This window comes from Triturus cristatus, chromosome 7 (assembly GCF_964204655.1).
Source record: "Triturus cristatus chromosome 7, aTriCri1.1, whole genome shotgun sequence".
NCBI lineage: Eukaryota > Metazoa > Chordata > Amphibia > Caudata > Salamandridae > Triturus > Triturus cristatus.
Genome location: NC_140590.1, coordinates 1622492884 through 1622516279, shown reverse-complemented (window position 1 = coordinate 1622516279; position 23396 = coordinate 1622492884). Strand labels below are relative to the sequence as shown.

The window sequence follows — 23396 nt, the reverse complement described above, 5'->3', positions numbered from 1 at the left end:
ACGGAATGTTGCACATTGGCAAAACATTCACCCCCAGTCGCAGATCTGGGTTTAATCCATTGTTATTTTGCTCACCACACCACCCCGGTTCTGACATGGTCATATACAAATCAGTCTCGACCCTGTGCCTCATGGAACAGTCCAGCCCGAACTGCCAAGCCATGTCTTCCCTGGACCGTAATCAAGCATCCTAGGACCGGTTTCGGGGTTTCACCCCTCTTCAGCCAGGATAGCTTGACTCCAGTGGCGTAGTGAGCACGGGACCCACGTCTGGGCATATCCTTCCCACATAGGGCGACCAGCAAAACACACAAGATGATGGACGGAATGTTGCACATTGGCAAAACATTCACCCCCAGTCGCAGATCTGGGTTTAATCCATTGTTATTTTGCTCACCATGCCACCCCAGTTCAGACACGGCCATATGCAAAACAGTCTTGACCCTGTGCCTCATGGGAACAGTCCAGGCCGAACTGCCAAGCCATGTCTTCCCTGGACCAGAATCAAGTATCCTAGGACCGGTTTTAGGGTTTCACCCCTCGTCAGCCAGGATAGCTTGACTCCAGTGGCGTAGTGAGTCGGGACCCACGTCTGGGCATACTCTTCCCACATAGGGCGAACAGCAAAACACACAAGATGATGGACGGAATGTTGCACATTGGCAAAACATTCACCTACAGTCTTGTTTTTGCATTTGTCACCCCGATTGGGACGGGTATGCTCAGACGTGAGTCCCGTGCTATCCATGCCACTGGAATCAAGCTATCCTGCTGAAGAGTTGTGAAACTCCGAAACCGGTCCTAGGATGCCTGTTTCCAGTCCAGGGAGGACCTGGCTTGGCACTTCGGGCTGGACTGTTCCCATGAGGCACAGGGTCAAGACTGATTTGCATATGGCTTGATTCCAACTGGAATGGTATGGTGAGCAAAAAAACGATGGATTTAGGCCCAGATCTCTGTACTGGGGTGAATGTATGACATTGTTCTTTATTCTGTCCATCAATTGTTGTTTTTGCATTTCAGCCTGATCTCACAATGCAAGTCACGATTGCCAGATGCACGACTATATCCCAATGTATTTCCAAGTCCTAGCGTGCAGGATGACCTCCCACAGCATCCCCAGGTCCTGGTGTACTGCTACATTACATTTTCAAGTCATGGGGTGCAATTGATCACAACCACTGTCACGTCACTGAGAGTATGTTGACATTATAATGTATCTCCATGTAATGGAGTGCATGTCGATACCACACTGTATCTCCAGGTCATCACGTGCAAGTGGGCATCCTAATACGAATCATATTGGATCTCCAGGTTATGGGCCGTAGACTTAGCAATGAGATCAATGTTATGGGATTAAGGAAGCCACCCCGAAACATCTTTGGGTTACGATGTGCAGTGTAATACTCACAGTGCATGAAGAAGGCATTGGATGCAGGTAGATATCCAAATGAATCTTCGGGTCATGGGGTTCAGGCTGATTTCATGAAGCATCCCATATCCCTGTGCGTCTCTGTATGTTGTAGTCTGATTCAACACTGCAGCGCTGGGGTAATGGGGTACATGGTGTTCTCATAATGGATCTACAGGTCATGGCGTCGAGGGTGACCTCACAGTGCTATTCTGGGTCATGAGGGGAAGGTTTTTCTCCTGATCATGGTGTGAAGGCGGACAACATGGTGCATTTTCAGTCCATGGCATGCAATCAATGGCACAACACATCTCAGGTCATGAGGTGCAGGTTTATCTCATAATGTATATCCAGGATAAGGGGTGAGGTCAGACATCACAATGGATGCGTGTTACTATTGCACCTTCTCACATACAGCACATGAGATGGACGACCCCCCCCCCCCCCCGTTCTGCACCAAATGAGCCACACAAGAAACCTTGCAATGGAATGAGACATTTGTGCGATGAAGATCGAGATGCCAAGATGTGGAGACATATGTGTTCAGGACGAAATGGAGTACAACTAATACTAGTTGTGATTCAAATCAGGCTTTTATGGCGCCTTTAGAAGCAATATTTTCATAGAACTCCCAGCATGCCATAGGAGACCTACATTTTGTAAGTGCATTAATTATATGGCTTCACCCAACTTCTGATGAGCTCAGAGAAGTGAAAAGTGAGTTGTAAATACTATAAGCATTCTACCAAATGCTATTAATGGTGCTTCAAGTGCATCTCCTACGGGTCATGGCACACCCTCTACATACAACTCTCTACACCACAGGCACACAAAGGTAGAGAAGTGCGCGGAAAAGCAACTCCAAACGCACTCTAAAGACCCTCAAAACAAAAGGCACCTCTTAAAATATACCGGCAGCAAGAAACAAATATCAGTACCCCCATGATGCCTTACCACCTTAGTTGAACAGGGGATCAGCTCATGCTCATTACAGAAAAATCATAATGAAAGCAGCATATCACTGCTGAGGTCCCTTCGTCCGTATTGCAGATAAATCTTTTTCAAAAACATGCAATGCAGGCAGAGGTCTGCAAATAAATGCATGCTTGCTAAGGCTTGCAAATAAAGTGAGCATAGTGCAAGAAAAGAAAACCTGGCTGGTGGGCCCTAATCAAGAATCTGCAGCCCCATTACACGGCTTATGTCAACACAGCCATCTCCCATTTCTGGCTTCTTTTTAAAGTAATTGAAGTACTCTTTGGCATAACCTGTGGGTGCTTATGTCCCCTTTTTGTGAGGAACAGAGCAGCTGAAAAGATAGTAGACGACCGAAGAGAGGATAGCACAGATGAGCAAAGCCTAACATCAAAACCAGAAAATACACTCCTTTACCTCCTTTATTTGTATGTCTATATTTCCAGTAAAGATTAACCAACTCAGGGGGGCAGCGCCCCACAAGTAACCAGGACATCTCCAGACCAGACACAATAAAAATGCAAGCAGAAGGGACCAGAAGACTGAACATATCCATCTGTCCACACAGGATCTGGAACATCATCATTACCACCGACATCAAAACTGCTGGTAGTCAGCCCGATGGTCAAGTTAAGAATGGATTTTTAAAACGCCCTACACAGGAGAGTGCCCCCAAACAATCCCTTGACAGGTAACTCTTGTAGGGCTCGCATCATACATGGTCTAAGAAGGAGAGTCCATGTCTTAGCTAGCCAAAAGGATTTTGTTTGTAAATGACACCTGAAATTGTCTCCATTTTAATTGTAGAAAAAATAACATGAGGAAGGGCATGCTTGTAGTACGAAACGGCCTGTGAGGTGCATGTCATAAAGCCAATCAATGAAATATGTACAGCATTGAACAGTATTTCTTGTGGGAATCTGGGCATACTGCAAAAATATCAAATAAAAGACCGGGAACATTTCACACCGGACACACACCATCAACTGAACTTTTCGTACTGGACCATCTATACCAGTATTTTGCCTATGTACCCTGGAATATGATGTGCCAAACACCAATCTCATTTGTCCAGATGAAACTCATTGACATCTCCGCCTATAGGATCAAAGGATCAACATTTAAACCCAGATTTAGCCTGGCCACTCACTTTCACTTTTTCCTATTTGTTACCAAATCGCGTAGAGCGCATGCATCATGCCTGGGAATGTATGCACTTCTTTAACACACATTAAGTATGGATTGTATTTTTGACAAAACCTCGTGAAATATTTAAAACAACTGAGCATGTTTCACTTGTCAATACGTGTCTTCAGTTGGTATTGTTTGACTGGTGACTTGTTTTTTCATTAGTGCGGGTGGGAAAATATATAGCTATCTCTGAGTGATTCAGGAAAACCACTGATCTGATATTATTGTAGACAACCAATACAGAATTCTTGATGGTGCCTATTATGGTAAATAATATGTACTTCACCTGGACATCTGACTTGGGAAGGCCCTTTGGGAAAAACAGCATTGTCTTAAGAGCAATTAGCAGATAATCTTTCTTCTCCAGAATCCTTAAAATAAAAAAGAACTACTTTCTCTTGAAATCCTTCAGCACAGAAGGATCTCTAACCACTACGTGTCTGTTCAGATGCTTCTCTATAACAAGCTCACCTGATTCAGTAGTTTACAGTTGGGGTAAATCAGCAGCCCCCCCACCACCAGTTGAGTGAGGAGATCACTGTTCTGATGCAAAAACGGATGACAATTGGCTCAAAACTCGGAAGTTGAAGAGTAATAAACTTTGTGGCTGAAGTTGGAGACCACAGGACTGCCACCAGTAGAACTGTCACGTAACCCTATTCACTTATAATCTTTCCCTGCTCTGGGAGGCCTGCCTCTAAAGAAGGTTATAGTGAACAAGGGTTTTTGTGATGAGAGGTCTACTTACCCTTTTACTTCATACTGAGGAATTCCAAGATTTCCCTCAGGAAAACTGGGAAGCCTGCCTCTAAAGAAATGATTATAGTGAACAAGGGCTTCTGTTAAACACATTTCCATTCATCGTATTGCTTGCTATTTAGTAATTCCAAGATTTTTGCTGGTGTCTCCAACCCAAAGATGTCTGTGTGCTCATGCGATCTGCAAAGGTCACACACCAAACAAGGCTTTATGGCATAGTAGGGAATGGCTTCAGTGAATATGGGATCAGTAATATCCACAAACCCTGTAGGTTTTTATGCAGCATTAAGCAGATTCCAAGGAGCAAGCAATGGGAGACAGGAAAAGAAACTCTAGTTGTCCACAAGAACAAGCTATCCAAAACTCCTAAAAGCAGGGAGATGTTAACAACTGTCTAGAACCCTCAAGCATAGAGGAAGAACTATATTCTATCCAAGGTGGTGGGAGTTCTCTGCTGCCACTCTGTGAAAGTTTGCGGGTCCTGTCCTCTGTTGGTCTAGACCTCTATCCCAAAATTACTGAGGACAAAGAAATGGACACAGGACTAAATTATTCCCTTAAACAAAGAAGGATGGCATAAATGTGTAAATAGACATACCTGGAGGCGCTTGGTATTGCTCATATTTTACCCAAACCAAACCTCAGCCACTCTCTTGATTTCGGTCATAAAGGCTCCCTTCCCATTGCGAAAGTAGCAAAGGTAGAACATCTAAAGGTTTGCCTAGTTAGAAGCCTAGTCTTTATGCTTAAGAGATACATAAATTGCTTCACATGTCCCCACCAGATAATGCAAACCAGACCCAGAAGCAGTGCAGTCAGAAAGGCGAAACTGGTCCAGTAAAACTAATGACAGATGGTGGTGCCCTTGTGGCAAGAGGAGAATTTGTCATGTTTCTTTCTATAACATACACTGATACAGTACTCTGAAATAAATCTTCACTTTTCAGTGCAATTCCAACATGGAAAAGCAGGGCTCCCCGACACTCCCGCTTTGAACTGAGGTGCACCTGAATTTAGTTCGCAAGTGCTGGGGCCTGCCAAGCAGCTGGAAAAATGAAAAGAACTGCAAAACAGACAGATTTCACCGCTTTTCTCTACCTGCAGGGGAAGCAAAATTGTGTCAAAAAACACTCAAATTTGCTCTACGGGTGAACCTGAGAAATGAATGGGTTTCTAGCATTTTGTGCTGTTCATGTTGTTCGCCCTTTGAGAACTACTGAAGCTTGGAATCTTCCACGAACCAGGCAGTTTGCGATTTTTGTGGACAGCTCAATAGCTGCTTCCCGTCAGGCAGAGGAAGATCTATAACATTTTGTAGATTTACGCTGTGATCCACTCTTGCTTACTAGGTAATAAAAAATGTAAAAAAACGCGGAGTCCATACCGTGTATAAGCAGCGCTGTACGTCACGGTGGCATACTCCCCAGGGATTGAAGTCCAACAGATTCAAAGTTAGATCTCCTCCTCTTTGCTTGGAACAGGAAGGAATGTTCCTGGTTTCTTTCCTTGGAGGTGGAAGTGCTTCACATCATCAATCAACACACCACTCAACTTTCTTTGTGGTGCTTTACAAATCTTCTATTTTTCTTTTCTTGAATACTGTATTGGCAAAGAAGACCGAACCACGTTAAAGGTGTCTGAAATTCGTTCAGGCACTAGACCCTACAGTAGGCATCTGACGAAAATTAGGTGGCAACAATGCTCTTAACATGCAAGATGAATGTGGAACTCATACTGAGGTTCTTACCCTGAGCGGATTCGTGAGCAGTCATCTAACGGAGTGCGCGTGAGCAGGGCGCTCAGCAAAAGCAGCAAAGTAGAACGGGTTGAAAGAGCCTCAAAAGACAGCAGAGAGTCCAAGTCAAAGAGAAAGCAGCAGAACCTCTGACAGGAAATTTGGACACAGCAGAAAGATCAAACTGTGAAGAAAGATGTAAAACGTAGCTCCGAGAGAAGGTAGAAAGCAAAGGAGGTAAATGGAAAAAAAAGTTGCAGAAGAGAACGTGGAGTCTCTTGTAATCGGCAGGAGGAAGAAAGGTTGAAAGAAAGGAATAGAGGGCAAGGAAGACTGGTGCCTGGGCCCGGAGACAGAAGCAGAACAGTGAAGCTCCAAAGACATATGAGCGTTGAGAGTTAGCAGTAAAAGTAACTTCATTGGGGGGCTGCTGGCAGGGAAGAAATTGAAGCAGTCGCAGCCTTAAGCAAAGCCATTGAGTACCAGCAGAAAGGACAACAAAGATTGTGCCCCAAGAATACAGTAAGAGTCTGCAGTGAAGGACAAACAGCAATTAATTTCTGTTACCAGTTGCTGCTGTTTTAAGTACACAACCGATAGGCTAGAAGATCCCAAGAACAGACAATAATAATCATTGTATGGGAAGAGGTTTTATGAAGACCTGAAAAGGCCAGCTATAATGTTCTAAAAACCTGTTGTGGGTCCAATAATTGTCACTGGCAACCTAATTCATATAGGAAAAGACTCAAGGCCTGTTGTTCGGCAAGGCAATACTACAGTGGCTACATAGGGACTACCATTAGGGTACCAACTTGCCTCCACACAGAATGTGGAAAAATGTCACGAACCTGTCATCTGCTGGTCCATAGAGGAGGGTGTATGAGTGGATGACAGGCTGGAAAGTATGCAGATTTGATTTTCTTGAACCCTTGCAGATATCTGCCTACCTGGGGGACTGGAAGCAGGGTTTTACACCAGACTTCACTCTAGCACTGCATTGAAGTAAATTGATCAAACCACTCACAATGGAGGAGGTGGACTGCCTGGAGACTGGCAAACTACTCTAAGTTCAATACATTTCATTACATTCAATGCATATTTGGTGGCTCCAACTATTAACTATTACGGATTTAGATCACCTACAATGCATCCAAAATATACAGTCTTTGAATACTAATTATGGTCATTGGTTTATGAAAAGATTTCGCTTTTTTGTAGGTAGCATGGATGTTTAAAAACCTACGGTAGACAGTAGTGCTACTCACATGCAGCGGCGAAGAGAGGAGGAAAGAGTGTTTCTCAAGGTAAAGGCGGATGCTATCTCCTTGGCATGGGGCCAGTCTGAAATGGTGAACACATTTTATTGAATAGTGTTAAGCTCCACTTAGTGAAGAGAGTCTCAGGAGCCTCAGCTCAGAAGATATATTTGACAGTCCTAAAACTACACCAGACATGATGTGCAAGGGGCACCAAAGAGGAGGCCCTGAACCTGCTGGGACTTCACACTCTGGATAGGGTGAGTTGTTGGCTACGCCATGTCCTTAAAAATATGGGGACCCCTACTTCCACAGTGCCCTGACTAAATACAAGACAACACACAATAATCTCTTTATAATCTGAAGTGCAGAGTGCCTGCCAAGGAGAGAAAGGGCACAGGCTGAAGTGCATGTTTAGTAGGCACTAGCATTATAATTTCATTGTATTCCAGGGAGCAGAAAGTGTTGGGGGGAGTGCGAGAGGAGAAGGACTGTAAGTACAATTCACAGTTAAAGAAATAAATTCAAGCCTATACCCAAAAGTCACTCATGTCTCATTCCTTCAACACGTCTCCTCTCCTCTAGATTGCTTGAACGCACAAACAAATCACTATCTGTGTTTCACAGAACCTTGGACACAAACATTGCGACTGAACTTAAACATTGAATCTGCCTGAACGTTCAACACACATGTATTTACCATTCACAGAGTACTAAAGGCCCCCAGTGACAATCAAGACCCTTGTACCAGCGCAGACCGTTATACCACATCTGCCACTGTGCCAGTCTGTAAAATAAATGTGTGTGTGGATGCTGCACAATCAGTGGTCAGAACACAGGTGGTGCAGTGCGGGTGCAGTGCAAGTGCAGTACAAGCATGTGCAATGATGTCAGCCCCTTGAAAAAGCTGTGTGCCACCACTGGCAAGGTCTTAGTCTGTGGTAAGATCGCTAATGCCAGTTCCAGCATAGCTCATGAGATGAGCTTCAGGTCAGAGTTGGCTGCTGCTGCCATTACTGACTGGACGGCAGCTTATTTTGCGGAGGGAGTGGAGGGCTACAGTGCAGCAGCCACGCATCAGGGTGCTGATGTTGTAGATTGGCTGGCCATGCCTGCGCTGGCTACGACAGAGCCAAGCCACTGTGGGTACCAAGGGCACCACAATAGCCAGCAGGTCCACGATGAAATGTGGGCTCCAGAAGCTCTTGGATGCTGATGCAGGGGCATCCTGGTCTGCCTCCTTGCCCTCTTCCTCTATGTTGTATGTGGCACTGTCAGTATTATCAGCAGGAGGAAGGACAACAGAACCTGGGGTGGAAGTATTTCGACGGTCTGATTGGATGCAAAGCCCTGTTTCATCTTGGCTGGTGACCACAATGGTGAAGTTAGAATCAGTTGGCAGAACATCCCCCACTGTTTTTACATCTTGCAGCTGAGGGAGACAAATTGGATCTTCCATCTCTGAAACCCATAGAGATGTGGGGCTACCAGGGCTGCCTGCCTGGGATTGTTTCACTTTCTCAAGAATGGTGTCCAGATCAGGCTGATAGTGCACAAAGTCTGTCTGGACAGCCCGCTCCTCCATGTTCCCAGCCTGAACGCCTGCCTCGACACAGAGAGGCATAAGCTTTTCATACGATAGGCTTTTCATGGAGCTTGTAGGAAACCGCGTGCCGAGGAAGAATGACCCCTGGAGGGACCCTTCATCCAGGCAACAATCCACACCAGAAGACATTAAACTGCTTTGGTCAAGGAAGTCAGTCCTGCTCATGGCATCATCGTTGGCTGCAAATCCACTGTCTGCTCCGTCTTCGGCACATGTGCTCTGAGAGTCACCAGCATTCTTGTCTCCTCCTCCGTGATCACTCAGTTTGGTATATGTGGAGCTGCGTGTCAGTGACCTTGCAGGTGAACCACCAGCAGATCCTCCTGCCCCCTCATCTCTTAGTGCGCCATTCTGGGCAACCTCCATGCTGTGAAGGAGGGTCTCCAGCTTCTTATTCTGAATGTTTATGTCCACAAAGTATTTTTGGATTCCTTTGTCCTTCTCAGTCAGGTTACTCTTCACAGTGTCAATGACTTGCTTTAGCTGCTTGATCTCCTTGCTGGCTTCTTTTAGAGCCAGCTGGGCCTCTATGCGATGACATTCTTCCTCAATCCAGTCCTCTTGCATCCGGGAAAGCTGTAGTTTCAGGTCATCTATTTCGGTATCCCTGAAGAACACCCAAATAAGAATAGTGGAGAGAGAAAAGAGAGCAGAGAATGAACAAATTAAAGAGGAAAGAAAAGTGAAGGCGAGAGAGAAGAATTTAGAAGCAAAGTGAAAGTTGGCAACACATGAGAGATAATCCTATAATACAGGAACATAATTGGTACCTAAATAAGGCTTTGATTTTAAAGTGTGATTATCACTTGACATTTCTTTCATGCATAACAAAGTGACCTTTGGTGTATGATAATTTTGATATGCATGCTTCCCACATCATGACATGCCCCATCAATCTAAAAAGGAGACAAAGAATGGTTTCTTCACTTGCATGCATCATAATGATTATCTCTCCTGTTGACCTTTCAATAGTGAATTTGATATATGCAGTAAGAGTGCACAACCGCTAATCCCACAATAGATTCAGTGCTAGTTAATTAATAGGAATGTAGATCTGGAAAGTGTCACTCCATTTCCTACTACGTACTGTTAAGGAGGAAATTAGTTTAAAGAGATTGACAGTGAGCAGCGAACAACATTTAACTGACATCACATCGCATACAAAGCTCACATACATAAATTAACTAGCTGTCTTTGAGAGGCTATATCATCAAGACTAGGTCAGTTGGATCGGTAAGGAATCTAGAGGTGGCTAGAGTATCCACCAGAAGAACAGTACTGAAGTAACTTTTTTTCTGATGGATACGTCTACCTGCAGATTTCTCACATTTTGAATAGATTAACAAGCAGTACCTAACTCAGAGGGGGGACATGAAGTAAAGGTCCGACTAAAAGGTCAGACAAGAAAGTACTGGAAAACAGAGTGGGCAGAATGTCCATCTCAACGCATCTCTGAATTCAAACTACGCTTAGCAAAAGTGTGGAGAACCACTCATGTTGAATTTCTGTCAGGTAAAGGAGTGCCAAGGCTGAGGTGGAAGACTTGGCTCTAGTACAATGGGTGTTATGCTTTTGGGACCAAGGCATAACATATCTTAATAGATAGGAAGATCCACCTCGCTAAAGTCCTCTTCTGGACTGCGTGATAGAGTTTGTTCTGAACGGCTTTGCCCTTCCTGTTGCCTGCGAACCTCAGAAAGAGCTGGTCATCAGTCCAAACTCCCTGGCGCAGTTGATAGAAAGAATTGACAACCCTCTTAGGGTCCAACCAATGCAGCCTCGCCTCCTCAGAGTTAGGCTGCAGGGGTGGACAGAAAGAAGGGAGTGTAATCGATTGACCCAGATGAAAAGTGGTCACAACCTTGGGGAGGAAAGCAGCCCTGGTTTGAAGAACCAACTTATTATGGAAAAAAATGATAAAAGAATAGTATAGCACAGAGCCTGTAACTCAGACAACTTGCCAAAGTAATGGCAAGAAATACAGTTTTATTAGTTAACAGACGTAACTGGCAACTATGAAGGGGCTCAAATGGTGCCCCATCAGAAAAGTGCAAACTAAATTGTGTTCTCATTTGGGCATAACAGAGTAGCAGGAAGCATATTGGTTAAGTCCTTCGGGAAGTGCAAAATAGTGGGAGACTTAAACAGGGTGGTTGGTCTGGAAGACATAGGAATGCCAACAAGGCTGCCAAGTACCTTTTGACAGTCCCTATTACGCAACGCTACTACACGGGGAAAAGCTCAAATGTTAAGATGTTTGATAGTTGACCCTTTAAGGGATCCACCCAATTTCCAGCACACCAAGCAGCAACCTTATTCCATCTTCTACAGTAAACTTTATTGGTAGAATGACAGCGAGCAGACAGAATGACATCTACCACTTCTGCTGGCAATTGGAATGCGGCTAAATTACCCAGCTCCATCTCCAGCCATACAGCTGAGGCTCTGGAAGCTGGGACGCAGGACACACCCTTACAGATGGAGACAGAAGATCAAATCTGGGACGAAGACAAATCTAGGGGCACAGCGAGAAAAGCAGAAGGTCTGCATTCAACACCTTTCTTGGCCAATCTTGGGCACTAAAGAGGACTTAGGCCCGGTCTCTGTGAATTTTCCCCAGGGCTCGAGTAATCAAGGGTATGGAAGGAAACGCATAGTGAAGAGTAAAACTCCACTTCAACCGAAAGTCAACTCCCATGGCGCCTTGCAACGGAAACTGGCAAACTGAACAGCACAGAACATTTGGCACTGTGCACTGCTAAGAGTGGCAAACAAGTCAAACTGGGGGGGGGGGGGGGGTAGCACTCTAGGTGATGATGTCCTGAACTACATCCAGATGGTAACTCCACTTGTGGTTGTCAAAGTGAAGTCGACCAAGGCTGTCGATTCTGGAGTTCAGAGTCCGCCAGATGGTCTGGTACAAGCCAAACACTGTGCTGGTAAGCCCCAGACCAGAGTCACTGGGTTTCTTGACAGACAAGGAGCGGCCCCATTTCCCTCTGCCATAGTAGTCACTTTGTTTGTCAATATCTTGACTGACCGAAAGGGATGGTCGGAATGTATTGCGCTCCAACCAAATCACCCTGCGCTCCAGCAGATTGATGTGCAAAAGCTGCTGCTCTGGACACCAGAGGCCTCAGATTTCCAGTTCCTTCCGATGAACACCCCACTCTAGAGTCGAGGCATTTGTCACCACTGTGCCCCAGCTACAGGGGATGATTGACCATCCTTAATGCTAGATGCTCCTCCATGCCCCACCAGATTAGATATGCTGCAGTGCCCACAGGAGATTGTACCCCATGCTGAAATAACTGCCTGCGGAGAACAGAAGAACAGTGAACTGGTATTGGATGGATATTATTATAAATAGCAGGTACCTCTGGTGTGATTTCGGAACATGAAAATACCCGCTGAGGACACCATCCAGTCTTCCGCTTCTAGCACTATACGAATCTCAGCTACGGTCAGTATCTTGCATTTATGTTTGCAGAGAAACTGATTCACGACCTTGAGGTCTACGACAGATTAAAAACTGTTGTTTTTCTTGGGCACCAGGAAGTACCCAGCTTAGCGCCTCTGCTCAAACACCAGCTGCAGCACCCACTCTACTGCTCCCTTCAGCAGCAGGGTTGCAACTTCCTTCTTGAGGATGAGGAGATGGCCTTTTGTCTGGCAAGAACAGGGAGGGAGCTAGAGGGAGAAGCCTGGTGGAAGGGTGGGGTCCTTCACATTGTGGAGAGAGGGCCTCTTTCCTGTTGGAGCAGAGGATTCTGGGACTGCTGTTGTTTAAGACTTGTGATGGTGATAACTGAAGCCTCATGTTGACGCCAAAACATACAAAACTGTCTATGGTCACAATGAGGGGGTTCCAATCGAAAAGAGCGTGCAGTAGCATGGCTTGTTTTGAAAAGCTCCAAGTCGGTCTTCTCTCCAAACAGCTTGAACCCATGGAAGGGTAAGTTCATGAGGGTGGTTTGCAGATTCAAGGAGAAACCAGACATTCTGAGTGAGGCATGATGCCTGAGTGTCACTGAAGATTCCACTGCTGTGGCCACAGAGTCTTCCAGATTGAATAATGTGCTGAGACGCCGCCATATCACTGAGGACTAGCTCTGAAAAGTGCAAGTGTAGGTTGAGATGCCGGAGCCGTACCCAGAGCCAAGAACTAGGAGTAGAATGGTTCCAGAGATGGATGAGGCAATGACGACAGCTCAGCTGAGGTTTGTCAAATGGCACCAGGTCAGTGCATGGATACATTACCACCAATTCAGGCTCTGACAATGACTCCATGGGAGTCAGAGAGCATTGGGGGGGGGGGGGGGACCTACCTTCCCTAAGTTGATTACTATGGCTTCTTTTCTTTTTGTGCTTACGTCTCTTCTCCCTCGACATCGAAGCAGCGGATTCAGGTGACTTTGAACGGGGCAGTGAGTGTTGTTTGCCCTGCTGACAATCTCTGGCCCTGAAGAGATTTTCTTCACACTCCTAGATGGTTCTAGGATACATGCTCTGAAAGGACTTGCTAGACCGGGAGTCATGGTCTGAGCCTAGATACCAAAGGCTGACAGGATGAAGATCAGCAATAGACATCTAAACCGCTCTATCCATGCAGGGTTTAAATCCTAAACATTTTAGGGAGAGATGACAGCACTGCACCTTTGAGAGAAACTGCTTAGAACTCCAGACAGAAGTGTCAAAGACCGAGCTTCAGATCCACATTGGAGGTGCTGAAAAAAGGGAACTGACATCAGCACGCCAGGGCGGGTGCTTTATGATTCCGGTGAAGTCATGATGATATCACTTCCAGCATTGACATGGAGTCAGTGCCACCTACCAGCATGGAAGAGCTATTGAAAAGTTTCCGTATCCACTTTGGTGCCTGGGATATTCAAAAAGTCAGCAATCCGCAGGTAGAAGTAGCCATCAGAAGGGCCAGAGATTGTGTTTTTGGAGGTACTAAACGAATCTACTAAAGGCACGTCTCTCTGAATGAAGATACACTGTGTGCAATCTCCAGATTCAGATGAAACTCATGATAAGCAAGATGAGTACCTGTGAGAACCCAGCCATCACTAGAGTCTTAGAGCTTCTAGACAGAGGGCACAGGATCTTACTATGCCCTGCTTATTGCAGTAGCACGTGTGAATCATGATGTAAATCAGAAATTGGATCAGCCTGCCCTTTACATACGGCTGGAAAGCCTTGGGCGATAGACTGACAGTGTGCAGCTCCAAAGGAATGATGTGATGGCGCTGCTCCATCAGAGACCAGATTCCTCTTATATCTGTTTCATCCAGGTGACCTCCACAGCCCAGAGGTGACGAGACTGTCACCGCAATGAGCTACAAACCGGGGTAAAGAAAATACAATACAATACATGAAATTTGCAGAGTGCACATCTGCCACTGAAGAGGAGTCCCGGTGCTAGCGGCACAGGAGAAAGAAGCGAGAGGTTAAAGTCAGCAAGTTAGGTGCCTTATAAGCAGGAATGGAACAGCAAGGTTTTAAGCTTTTTTTCTGAAAATAGGATCCGAAGAGCTACAGCACAAGTGGAGGGGGAAAGCGATCTACAGCTTGGATTCAAGGAAGACCAGGGATCTACTGCCTCTTCTAGCCTTCTGTATACGAGGTCGCTGAAAAAACTTGAGATTATTGGTTCTCAAGGATCTGACTTGACAGTGTGGCTTGCACCTCTTCCAAAGATCAATGGGGCCCTTTTGCATGTAGGCCCTGAAAGCAAAAGTAAGAGCCTTGAATTGGTTTCCTTTAGTGACTGGGAGCCAAAGGAGCAGGCGAAGATTTTTAGGCACCGAAGCTTGCACGGGAATCTTTAGGATTAAGCATGCCGCAGAGTTTTGAATGTTACGGTTTCAAGATGCTGTATTAGGTAGGCAGGAAGGTTTAAATACAAACTGTTAGCATAGTTAATTTTGGCTGAGATCAGTGCATGGATGATTGTCTTACTAGAGTCCACCAGGATAAGGTGGAGCATCCTCCTAAGTGACTTCAATGTTGCAGAACATGCGGCAGAAATTGCCATGATTTGAGGTTCAAATGAAAGGTTGGAGTCGAATTTCACTCCAAGGTTTCTAACAGTAGGGTCCGAACGAGAGGGGGAGGAGGGGGGCACCCAGTTCTGTCAGTCACCAGTTGCTAGGATCCAGAGATGTCTTGGTAACATAGAAGAAAATTTTATTTTTTTCTCCGAATTGAGCTTGAAGTTTTCATTTATCCATTCGACCACTGCCTTCAAGCACAGTTTAAAAGAACTCAACTTCACAGGCAAGTCCTCCTGAAAAGCAAGGAGGAGCTGAGTGTCATCCACATAGGAGACCACTTACATGTCTCATGCCTCCATGAGTTTCACCAGCGGTTCAAGATGGATATTAAAATCGTCTGCCACATGCCATGTTGGCATCTGTCTTTCACCACTGAAGGTCTTAGCGGATTGTTCTGATATTGGGATGCTACCCGGAAGGAGCCCTCGATGCTGGGCCATTAAAGGCAAATGTTTCACTGAAGGACGTGCAAGTGTAAACAGGCATGAGCATGATGCATGGGGTTAGGAGCCAAAGAAGCCTCAGAGCTAAAAATGATCATAGCCATAACTCATAGTGGAGGCGGAAAGTTCTTCAAATACACTGTGTCAGGAGGAGCCTAGCGCGCAACCAAGATGGCCGCGTAGGTGCGAGGCTCCCGAGGACCTCCGCGACCTCCTACATAAATCCTGACCGAATCCTGTCCTGAATGAGGGGACTGAGTTTGTGAACCCGAGCTGAGGTGACACCCGTTTTCCGTTTTTCAATCGGACTTCGGACACCGGCGGGAGCACCGACTGAGGTTTGCGGCCTTCTCCACACCGGCCCCCCGTACTGGAGTAGTGGGGCGATCCGGCGACAAAGCGAACAACAGCGGCGGGCAGGGCTGGGCGACTCGCGTGCCCTGCACTTTCGCTTTCGCTTTTGCGCCCTCCTTGCTGCCAGGCGAGGTAGGGTTGCGGAGCGGTGTGCGGTGCTGTGGCCTCGTTGGGGTGCCCTGCCGGCCCGCCGGCCGCGATCCGTCCTGAGGAGCGGTGGTCGCCCCCCCCCGGAGCCCGTGAACGGGATTGTCTACCCCCTTTCTGAGGAGATTGGCTCGATTTGGGGATTGCGACCATGGCCACAAAACAAGATGGCGACCGGGCCAAGGTGAAGTCGACCCGTCGTGGCACGGCCCATCAATCTAATAGCATGGACCGCTACACCCTCCAGAAGGGATCTCCAGAGGCGCCGCGTAGGTCCCCCACGGGCCCGACTGATGCTCCTGCTCTGCCCACGGACCTGACCCTCCGGGACGTCATGGGCGCCATCGCCGAGATGAAGGCCTCGGTGGACCAGCGCTTTGACACTCTGGCGCAGAAGATCGACTCGGTCCTCGTGGACGTGGGCCTCGTGAGAGCCGATCTGTCTAAAACAAATGACCGGGTCGATTCTTTGGCCCACTCTACCTCGGGCCTCACAACTGACGTGGCGGCCCTCCAACAGGAGGTGCGCAGGCTTGGCCAGGCGAGCGCCCTGATGAATCGTCGACTGGAGGATTCCGAGGGTCGGGCCCGGAGAAACAACGTCCGCATCATCGGGGTGCCGGAGGGACGAGAGGCAGAGGCGGCGGATCTGTTTGTGGAGGACCTGGTCCTCACCCATCTACAGCCCCGGGGGCTGAGCAAATTCTTTGCAGTGGAACGGGCCCATAGGGTCCCCGGGGGTAGGCCTAAGATCGGCGCCCCTCCGAGGCCTCTCACGCCCGGATCTTCAATTTTAGGGACAGAGACGCTATCCTGCAGACTTCTAGGCTCCAAGGGCCAGTCAGACTTGACAACATGGATATTAATTTCTATCCTGACTTTACTCCGGCGGTCCAAAAGCAGAGACTGAGCTTCCTGGGTGTCAAACGTCGCCTACGGGACCTGAATCTCAAATATTCGATGCTTTTTCCAGCTAAGCTGAGGGTGGAGGTAGATGGCCGCACGCACTTTTTTGATCGTCCCGAGGCGGCCGGGGACTGGCTGGACACTTTGCCCGAAGATCGGGGCCGGGGGGGCGGGGGGGGAGCGGTTGGTGGGGAGGGCCCGCCGGATCAGGACTAAGGGACTAATGGTAGGCCTTGCTCCGGACTGTGTTATTGTCACCATTGATTGTTAGGGTAAGTTCCCCTCCTGTGGAGGTCGTGTGGGGTCTCTTGGGGGATCTCCCTCCTCCTCTGGGGGACTAGTTAGTTTTCTTCTATGGGGCGACAGGCACACTGCACTTTGGGGGGGCTGTTCGGGCTCATGCAGGGGTGCAGGGTGGGGGGAGTTCTGTTGGGATGGGTGGGTTGGGGTGGGGTGTGGTTCGTTTCTACCGCAAGGCAAACCCTTTATTGTATTGGTGTTTTTGAGATGCTCTCGGGGGAACAAATGATGGCTTCTGTATGTGATGGGGGGTAGGGACCTGACTTTGTTGTCCTGGAATGTTAATGGACTGGGGGATAGGATTAAGCGGGGTGTGGTCCTGCAGTATCTGAAACGGATTTCGCCTGATGTGGTCTTTCTGCAGGAGACACACCTTATTGGTAACTCCTTTTGTGCCATGAATCGACGTGGTTATCGTTTGGTGGCCCATTCGGGCTTTACATCAGGCTCACGAGGGGTGGGCATTATGGTCAGGACCTCGCTCCCGCTAGAAATAGACGAGGTGCGCCATGATGAGAGGGGACGCTACACTGTTTTGGTGGGGAGAATGGAGGGCAAAGTAGTCGTCTTTGTCTCAGTGTACGTCCCACCGGGGTTACAGTCCACCACCTTTGCGGACCTGGGACGCCTCCTTCTCGACCTTCCGGGGGGGCTTCTGGTGGTTGGGGGGGACTTCAACGCGGTGGTTTCTGGGACTATGGATCGTTATCCCCCTAGGGACCTCCCCCGGGCACAGGCGTGGCTGTCGGGCCTTTTGGACACACTGGGATTGGTGGATTGTTGGCGTTTAAAGCATCCCACTCAGCTGCAGTACACCTTCCATTCGGGTGCCCATGGTAGCCTTTCGCGGCTTGACCATATCCTTGTCCCTGCGGCCTATGCCGGGAGAGTGGGGGAGGTGCGCCATCTGGCGAGGGGCATTTCAGATCACTCCCCACTCCTGTTGCACTTTGATGTCTTCCCGAGGGGGGGGGGAGGGCAGGGTAGCTCCAATCAATGCTTGGTACCTGCGCGACCCCACTATTCGCGCTGACTTGACTAAATCCTTACAACGGTATTTTGAGGAGAATGTGGGGTCAGTCCTGTCGGCTATCTCCCTGTGGGAGGCCTTCAAGACAGTGCTTAGAGGGGAGGCCCTTTCCTTCATTTCCCATGCCCGGAGGCGCACACAGGAGGAGGTGACCCGGGTGGAGGCCGAAATTACTGAATTGGAGGGTGATTTGGGGAGTGAGGTGACTGACGCTGCGCTTCACGTTCTGCACCTTAAGCAGGCGGCCTATAGGGCCCTCGTCACGGAGGCGGCCAGGGGCCTCAGCAGAGAGCAACAGGGGCGATTGTATGATGTGGGTGATAAGGCGGGCAAGTTGATTGCGTGGTTGGACAAGAAGGAGAGAGCTAGTCGTGTGGTCCCGTTGATTGAGAGGACGGATGGCGTGCGTGTTACTGAGCCGGAAGGCATAGTTTCTTGCTTCGCGGATTATTTCCGCGAGGTATATTCCCCGGTTTCTCCCTGCTTGGAGGAGGACTCCCATGCCCTGCTGCGTGACATCGCGCTCCCCTCCCTTTCTGTAGAGGACAGGGAGTCGCTGGATGCCGCCCCCACTTCGGACGAAATCGCCCTCGCCATCCGCTCGGTCGCTTCTGGCAAGGCCATGGGCCCGAACGGCATTCCTATCGAGTTATACAAGCTGCGACCGGATGTACTGGCACCCCACCTCCGCGCAATGTTCCTTGCGGCCCACTCGTGGGGCTCCCTCCCGCCGGACCAGCGTCTGGCTACCATCGTGGTCATCCACAAGGAGGGGAGACCGCGAGACCGGGTCACATCCTATCGGCCTATCTCGCTCTTGAATGCGGAGCCTAAAATTCTCGCCAAGGTGCTCGCCAACCGGCTGGTCGGCGTGGTGGGCGACCTGGTCCACCAAGACCAGTCCGGCTTTATTCCCCATCGCAATACGGCTCTTAATCTGCGACGCCTGCACGGCGTGCTAGCGCGTGTTCCGTTCGTGCGGGAGCCGGCCATCTTGGCGTCTTTGGACGCCACTATGGCGTTCGACACACTCGAGTGGCCGTACATCTGGGCGATGCTGGCGAAATTTGGCTTTGGGCCGGGATTCATCAGCTGGGTCAAACTGTTGTACTCGGACCCACTTGCGCAGGTGGTGGTGAACGGTCGAGTCTCGGCCCCATTCGGGCTGGGACGGGGCACGCGACAGGGTTGCCCCCTGTCGCCGCTCCCGTTCGCACTGGCCTTGGAACCCCTGGCAGAGTGGCTGCGGTGGCACCCTTCTATCCGAGGTCTCCGTTGGACCCCCGAGTATGAGGACCGCGTGTCCCTCTATGCAGACGATATCCTTTTGTACTTAGCCTCCCCGCGCAAATCACTGATTGTCCTGGTCGATGTGTTGCGCTCTTTTGGCCGCAATTCAGGCCTTGTCATCAACTGGGCCAAATCCTGTGTCTATGTGCTTTCCGGGGAGGCTCCTGTCCTCCCGCGGGGCTGTCCGATCCAGATTGCCTCGCAGGGATTTCGATACTTGGGTGTCTACATTACGCTGGACCCGGTGGCCCGCTACGAGCGAAATTTGCTTCCCCCCCTCCAGCGCTTGAAGGAGGATGTCGCGCGCTGGCGGCGCTTGCCGCTTTCGCCGCTCGGCCGGGCGGCGTTGTTCAAGATGATGTCACTGCCGCGCTTCCTGTACGCCCTCCAGAACACTATGGACTTGGTCCCAGCGCGCTACTTCCGTGAAGTGGAAGGTTTACAGCGCTGCCTGTTCTGGGACGGGAGGCCGCGTATAGCCTTGGCAAAGTTGACGCTCCCGTGGTACGACGGAGGGATTGCCCTCCCGGACATTAAACGGTATTACTGGGCCTCCCAGTTAGCTGCAATTAATCATGGCCTCTATGGGCCCGCCCTAAACCCGGCATTTGAAATGGACAAGATGCTCCTGCCCGGTGGCGACTACAATCGAGCGCTCTACGCTAGCGTGCCCGATTCCCGCTTGACGGGACCCACGCGTGTCATGGTGCGAGTATGGCACGCGGCTAATGCAGCTATGGGCTGGAAGGACCGTTTGACCCGGGCGTCACCGCTGTATGCGTCTGAGAGGTTGGGCTCTTTGTGGACCTCGAAGGGCTTCGAGCAGTGGGACACGATAGGCATCAGTACAGTGGGGGATCTCTGGACGAGGGGAGGATTCAAAACATTTGAGACGCTGCAGGCGGAGTTTCAGCTGCGGGGCAGTGAATACTTTCGGTACCTGCAGGTCCGTCACGCACTGGGCTCCGTCTTCCCAGACGCGGCCTCCATCCCGGAGTCCTCCCCCCTGGAGGATCGAGTGCTAGATGGCCATGTTCCGGACAGCACGATCTCCCTCATTTACAAGAAATTGATAAATGATCGCACGGGCTTACTGACTGGCCTCCGCGAGGCCTGGGTTGCCGATGGGCTGGAGTTGGACGACGAGGACTGGATTTCCGCGGTGGCCTCTCCGAAGGAGGTGGCCATCCCGGCTCGCCTTCGCTTCGTCCAGCTTAAGATACTCCACCGGGTGTACATGACGGGGCCAAGGCTTCTGCGTATGGGCTATGCCGAGGACGGATTGTGTAAGCGTGGGTGTGGTGCTTCAGCGACATTTTTACACATTCTGTGGGAATGTCCGAGGGTGGAGCGATTCTGGCGTGGTGTGCATGAGGTCCTGCGAGCGGTTACGCATGTCGCGCTGTTGCCTGAAGCGAGGAGATGTTTGCTGAATGTGTGGGAACCGACCGATTACTCGGTTCCGCAGACGCGATGGGTGACTCTGGGCTATATGGTGGCTAAACGGGACGTTTCACAGCTGTGGGGGTCCCAGAGGCCCCCGGCGGTGTCGGCCTGGAAAGAACACATGGATTGGTGCATGTTCCGAGAAAAGGTGGTGTATGTGGCGCGGGGTAAGCCTGGGGCATGGGTGAAGATATGGGGCCCCTGGAACGCCTACCGCGGGGGTATCTGCGAACCGCCGTTGTTGCCACCCGCTTCACCAGCTCCATCCCCCTAGTTTACTCCCTCCCTCAGTCCCGAGCACAGTGTTCTCCCAGTCCCGGACCTGTTTCCCTTCCCCTCTCGGGGGGGTTTTTTGTGGATGGATTGGGGTCCCCCATTTGAGGAGCACGTGCTGCCACTTTCGATCGTGGGTTGCCTTGCGGGTGTGTGTTTTTTATGTTGTTGTGTTGTATAAAATGAAACCGTATTGTGGGCTCAGAGCCATATGGCCCGCGTTGTTGATACCTCCTGCCTTAATGTCTATGCAAAGCCAAGTGCCTCGTTGTATGTATGTCATTTGCTATCGTCACTTTAGCGGCCGGCCGGAAGGTTGTAGGCCCATACCTGTATATATTTGAGATTGCAATAAACGGTTTCAAAAAATAAAAATTAAAAAAAAAAAAAAAAATACACTGTGTCCAGGGTGGCCTTTATAATTGGAATCCGCTGCACAGGCTGAAAATGGGATTTCGGGCCATCAGTAGCGAATCCCAGGGTGTGAAGCAACAAGACTGAGTCCGAGGCTACCTGAGGCAAGCCCACCTTAAAAAGCTAGCCACTGAGGTACGGAATATGTGTATTCACTGCCTGTGAAGATTTGCAACAACCACTGACATGGCATTCATGGACATCGGAGGGACCAGGTATGGTTGAAGGGAGGGACCAGGTATAGTTGAAGGGCAGGACAGTGAGGCGAACAGTGAAAGTGTTCTAACCCCACCACAAGGCGGAGATACCCCCTACGGGACAGCAGAGTTGGGACATTGAATTACATACACTCAAGTCCAAGGAAGCATTATCATTTTGAACTTTTCTTTCTTGAAGAAGTAATTCAAGAGCCTGAAGTCCCAAACCTGGTTTCAGTCCCCTGTTCATCCTGGTGACTAGAAAAGCACCCTGACTATCACCAGCACTTCTCAGCAGAAAATATCGTCATGATCTTGCAACGTTTGTAAAAAAAAAAAAAAAAAAATGGAGGAACATGGTAAGGAGGAGCGAAGAGTAGGAGGGGATGGCCAAATTAAAAAATCTTAAGGTCCCTTGGTCCAAATTAACTAGATGCTCCTCCATGCCCCACCAGATTAGATATGCTGCAGTGCCCACAGGAGATTGTTCCCCATGCTGAAATAACTGCCTGCGGAGAACAGAAGAACAGTGAACTGGTATTGGATGGATATTATTATAAATAGCAGGTACCTCTGGTGTGATTTCGGAACATGAAAATATACGCTGAGGACACCATCCAGTCTTCCGCTTCTAGCACTATACGAATCTCAGCTACGGTCAGTATCTTGCATTTATATTTGCAGAGAAACTGATTCACGACCTTGAGGTCTACGACAGATTAAAAACTGGAGGAGGAGGAGCGAAGAGTAGGAGGGGATGGCCAAATTAAAAAATCTTAAGGACCCTTGGTCCAAATTAACTGCATGCCATTCTGTAAGGTAATGCTGAATCCTGTCCCCAACCGGCTACAATTGAATGTTGGAGGGCAAACTATAGCCTGCTGGTAATGTGGTCCTTCACCACAGCCCCTCTGCTTGCAGCCACAAAAGGGTGGACTTGAAGTCGGACAAGCTACGAGAGTTGCCTCTGGCAATAGGCAAGGCCCATTGGGAATCCTTTGAACTTCTTTCTGGTTCTACTGTTGAAACTGTTAAGTGGAGGAAAGTAGCCCCAGACAGTAAGCCATAGCTCTGCTGTCCATTACGCGTTCTAGAACTGAGCCTGCCTTTTTACCAAATATTCTTGCCCCATCAAAAGGCAGTCCATCAATGAAACTTGAACGGCCCAAAAAACATGGCGACATGTATCCAAGCATGATGTTGTATAACAAAACCAGTGTCCATTGTCCATAGCCCTGCAAACACAATCTATAGGGTCCATGCCATTATCAAAATATGCTTTGTCACCTTCTGGCAATCCTATATTCCTATGCAAAAGAATTCCAGAAATCTTTCAACAGAGCAAGCAAAATCTCACTTTCCATTTATCCCACAGGACATTAGTGTAGTGACCGAAGCGGTATACCTCATTTATGGAAGTGCAAGGCTAGCTAAAGAGAAGACTCTCTTGCCTCTATAATCTATTTCTTACATCCTCTGTTCAGTAGCGAAGTGGGAAAGGAATTCATACTGACTTGGCTAATCATGACTTTAACAATAGGAATATTAGAAGTAGAATGCCGCATCAGGATGGATGGATCGATCACCTGGGGCAGGTCTGTGTC

At 49.0% G+C, this 23396-nt stretch overlaps 1 protein-coding gene across 2 annotated transcripts in view; it reads right to left on the bottom strand.

Annotated features, from left to right (window-relative positions):
• Positions 1-1904: 1904 nt before the first annotated feature.
• SNPH (syntaphilin) overlaps positions 1905-23396 on the bottom strand; it is a 193352-nt gene continuing 171860 nt past the window's right edge. For both annotated transcript variants that reach the window (XM_085619572.1, XM_085619573.1), the window contains exon 5: positions 1905-9540. In XM_085619572.1, the coding sequence (XP_085475698.1) occupies positions 8319-9540 (1222 nt within the window). In that variant the 3' untranslated portion in view covers positions 1905-8318. The remainder of the gene's footprint in view (positions 9541-23396) is intronic.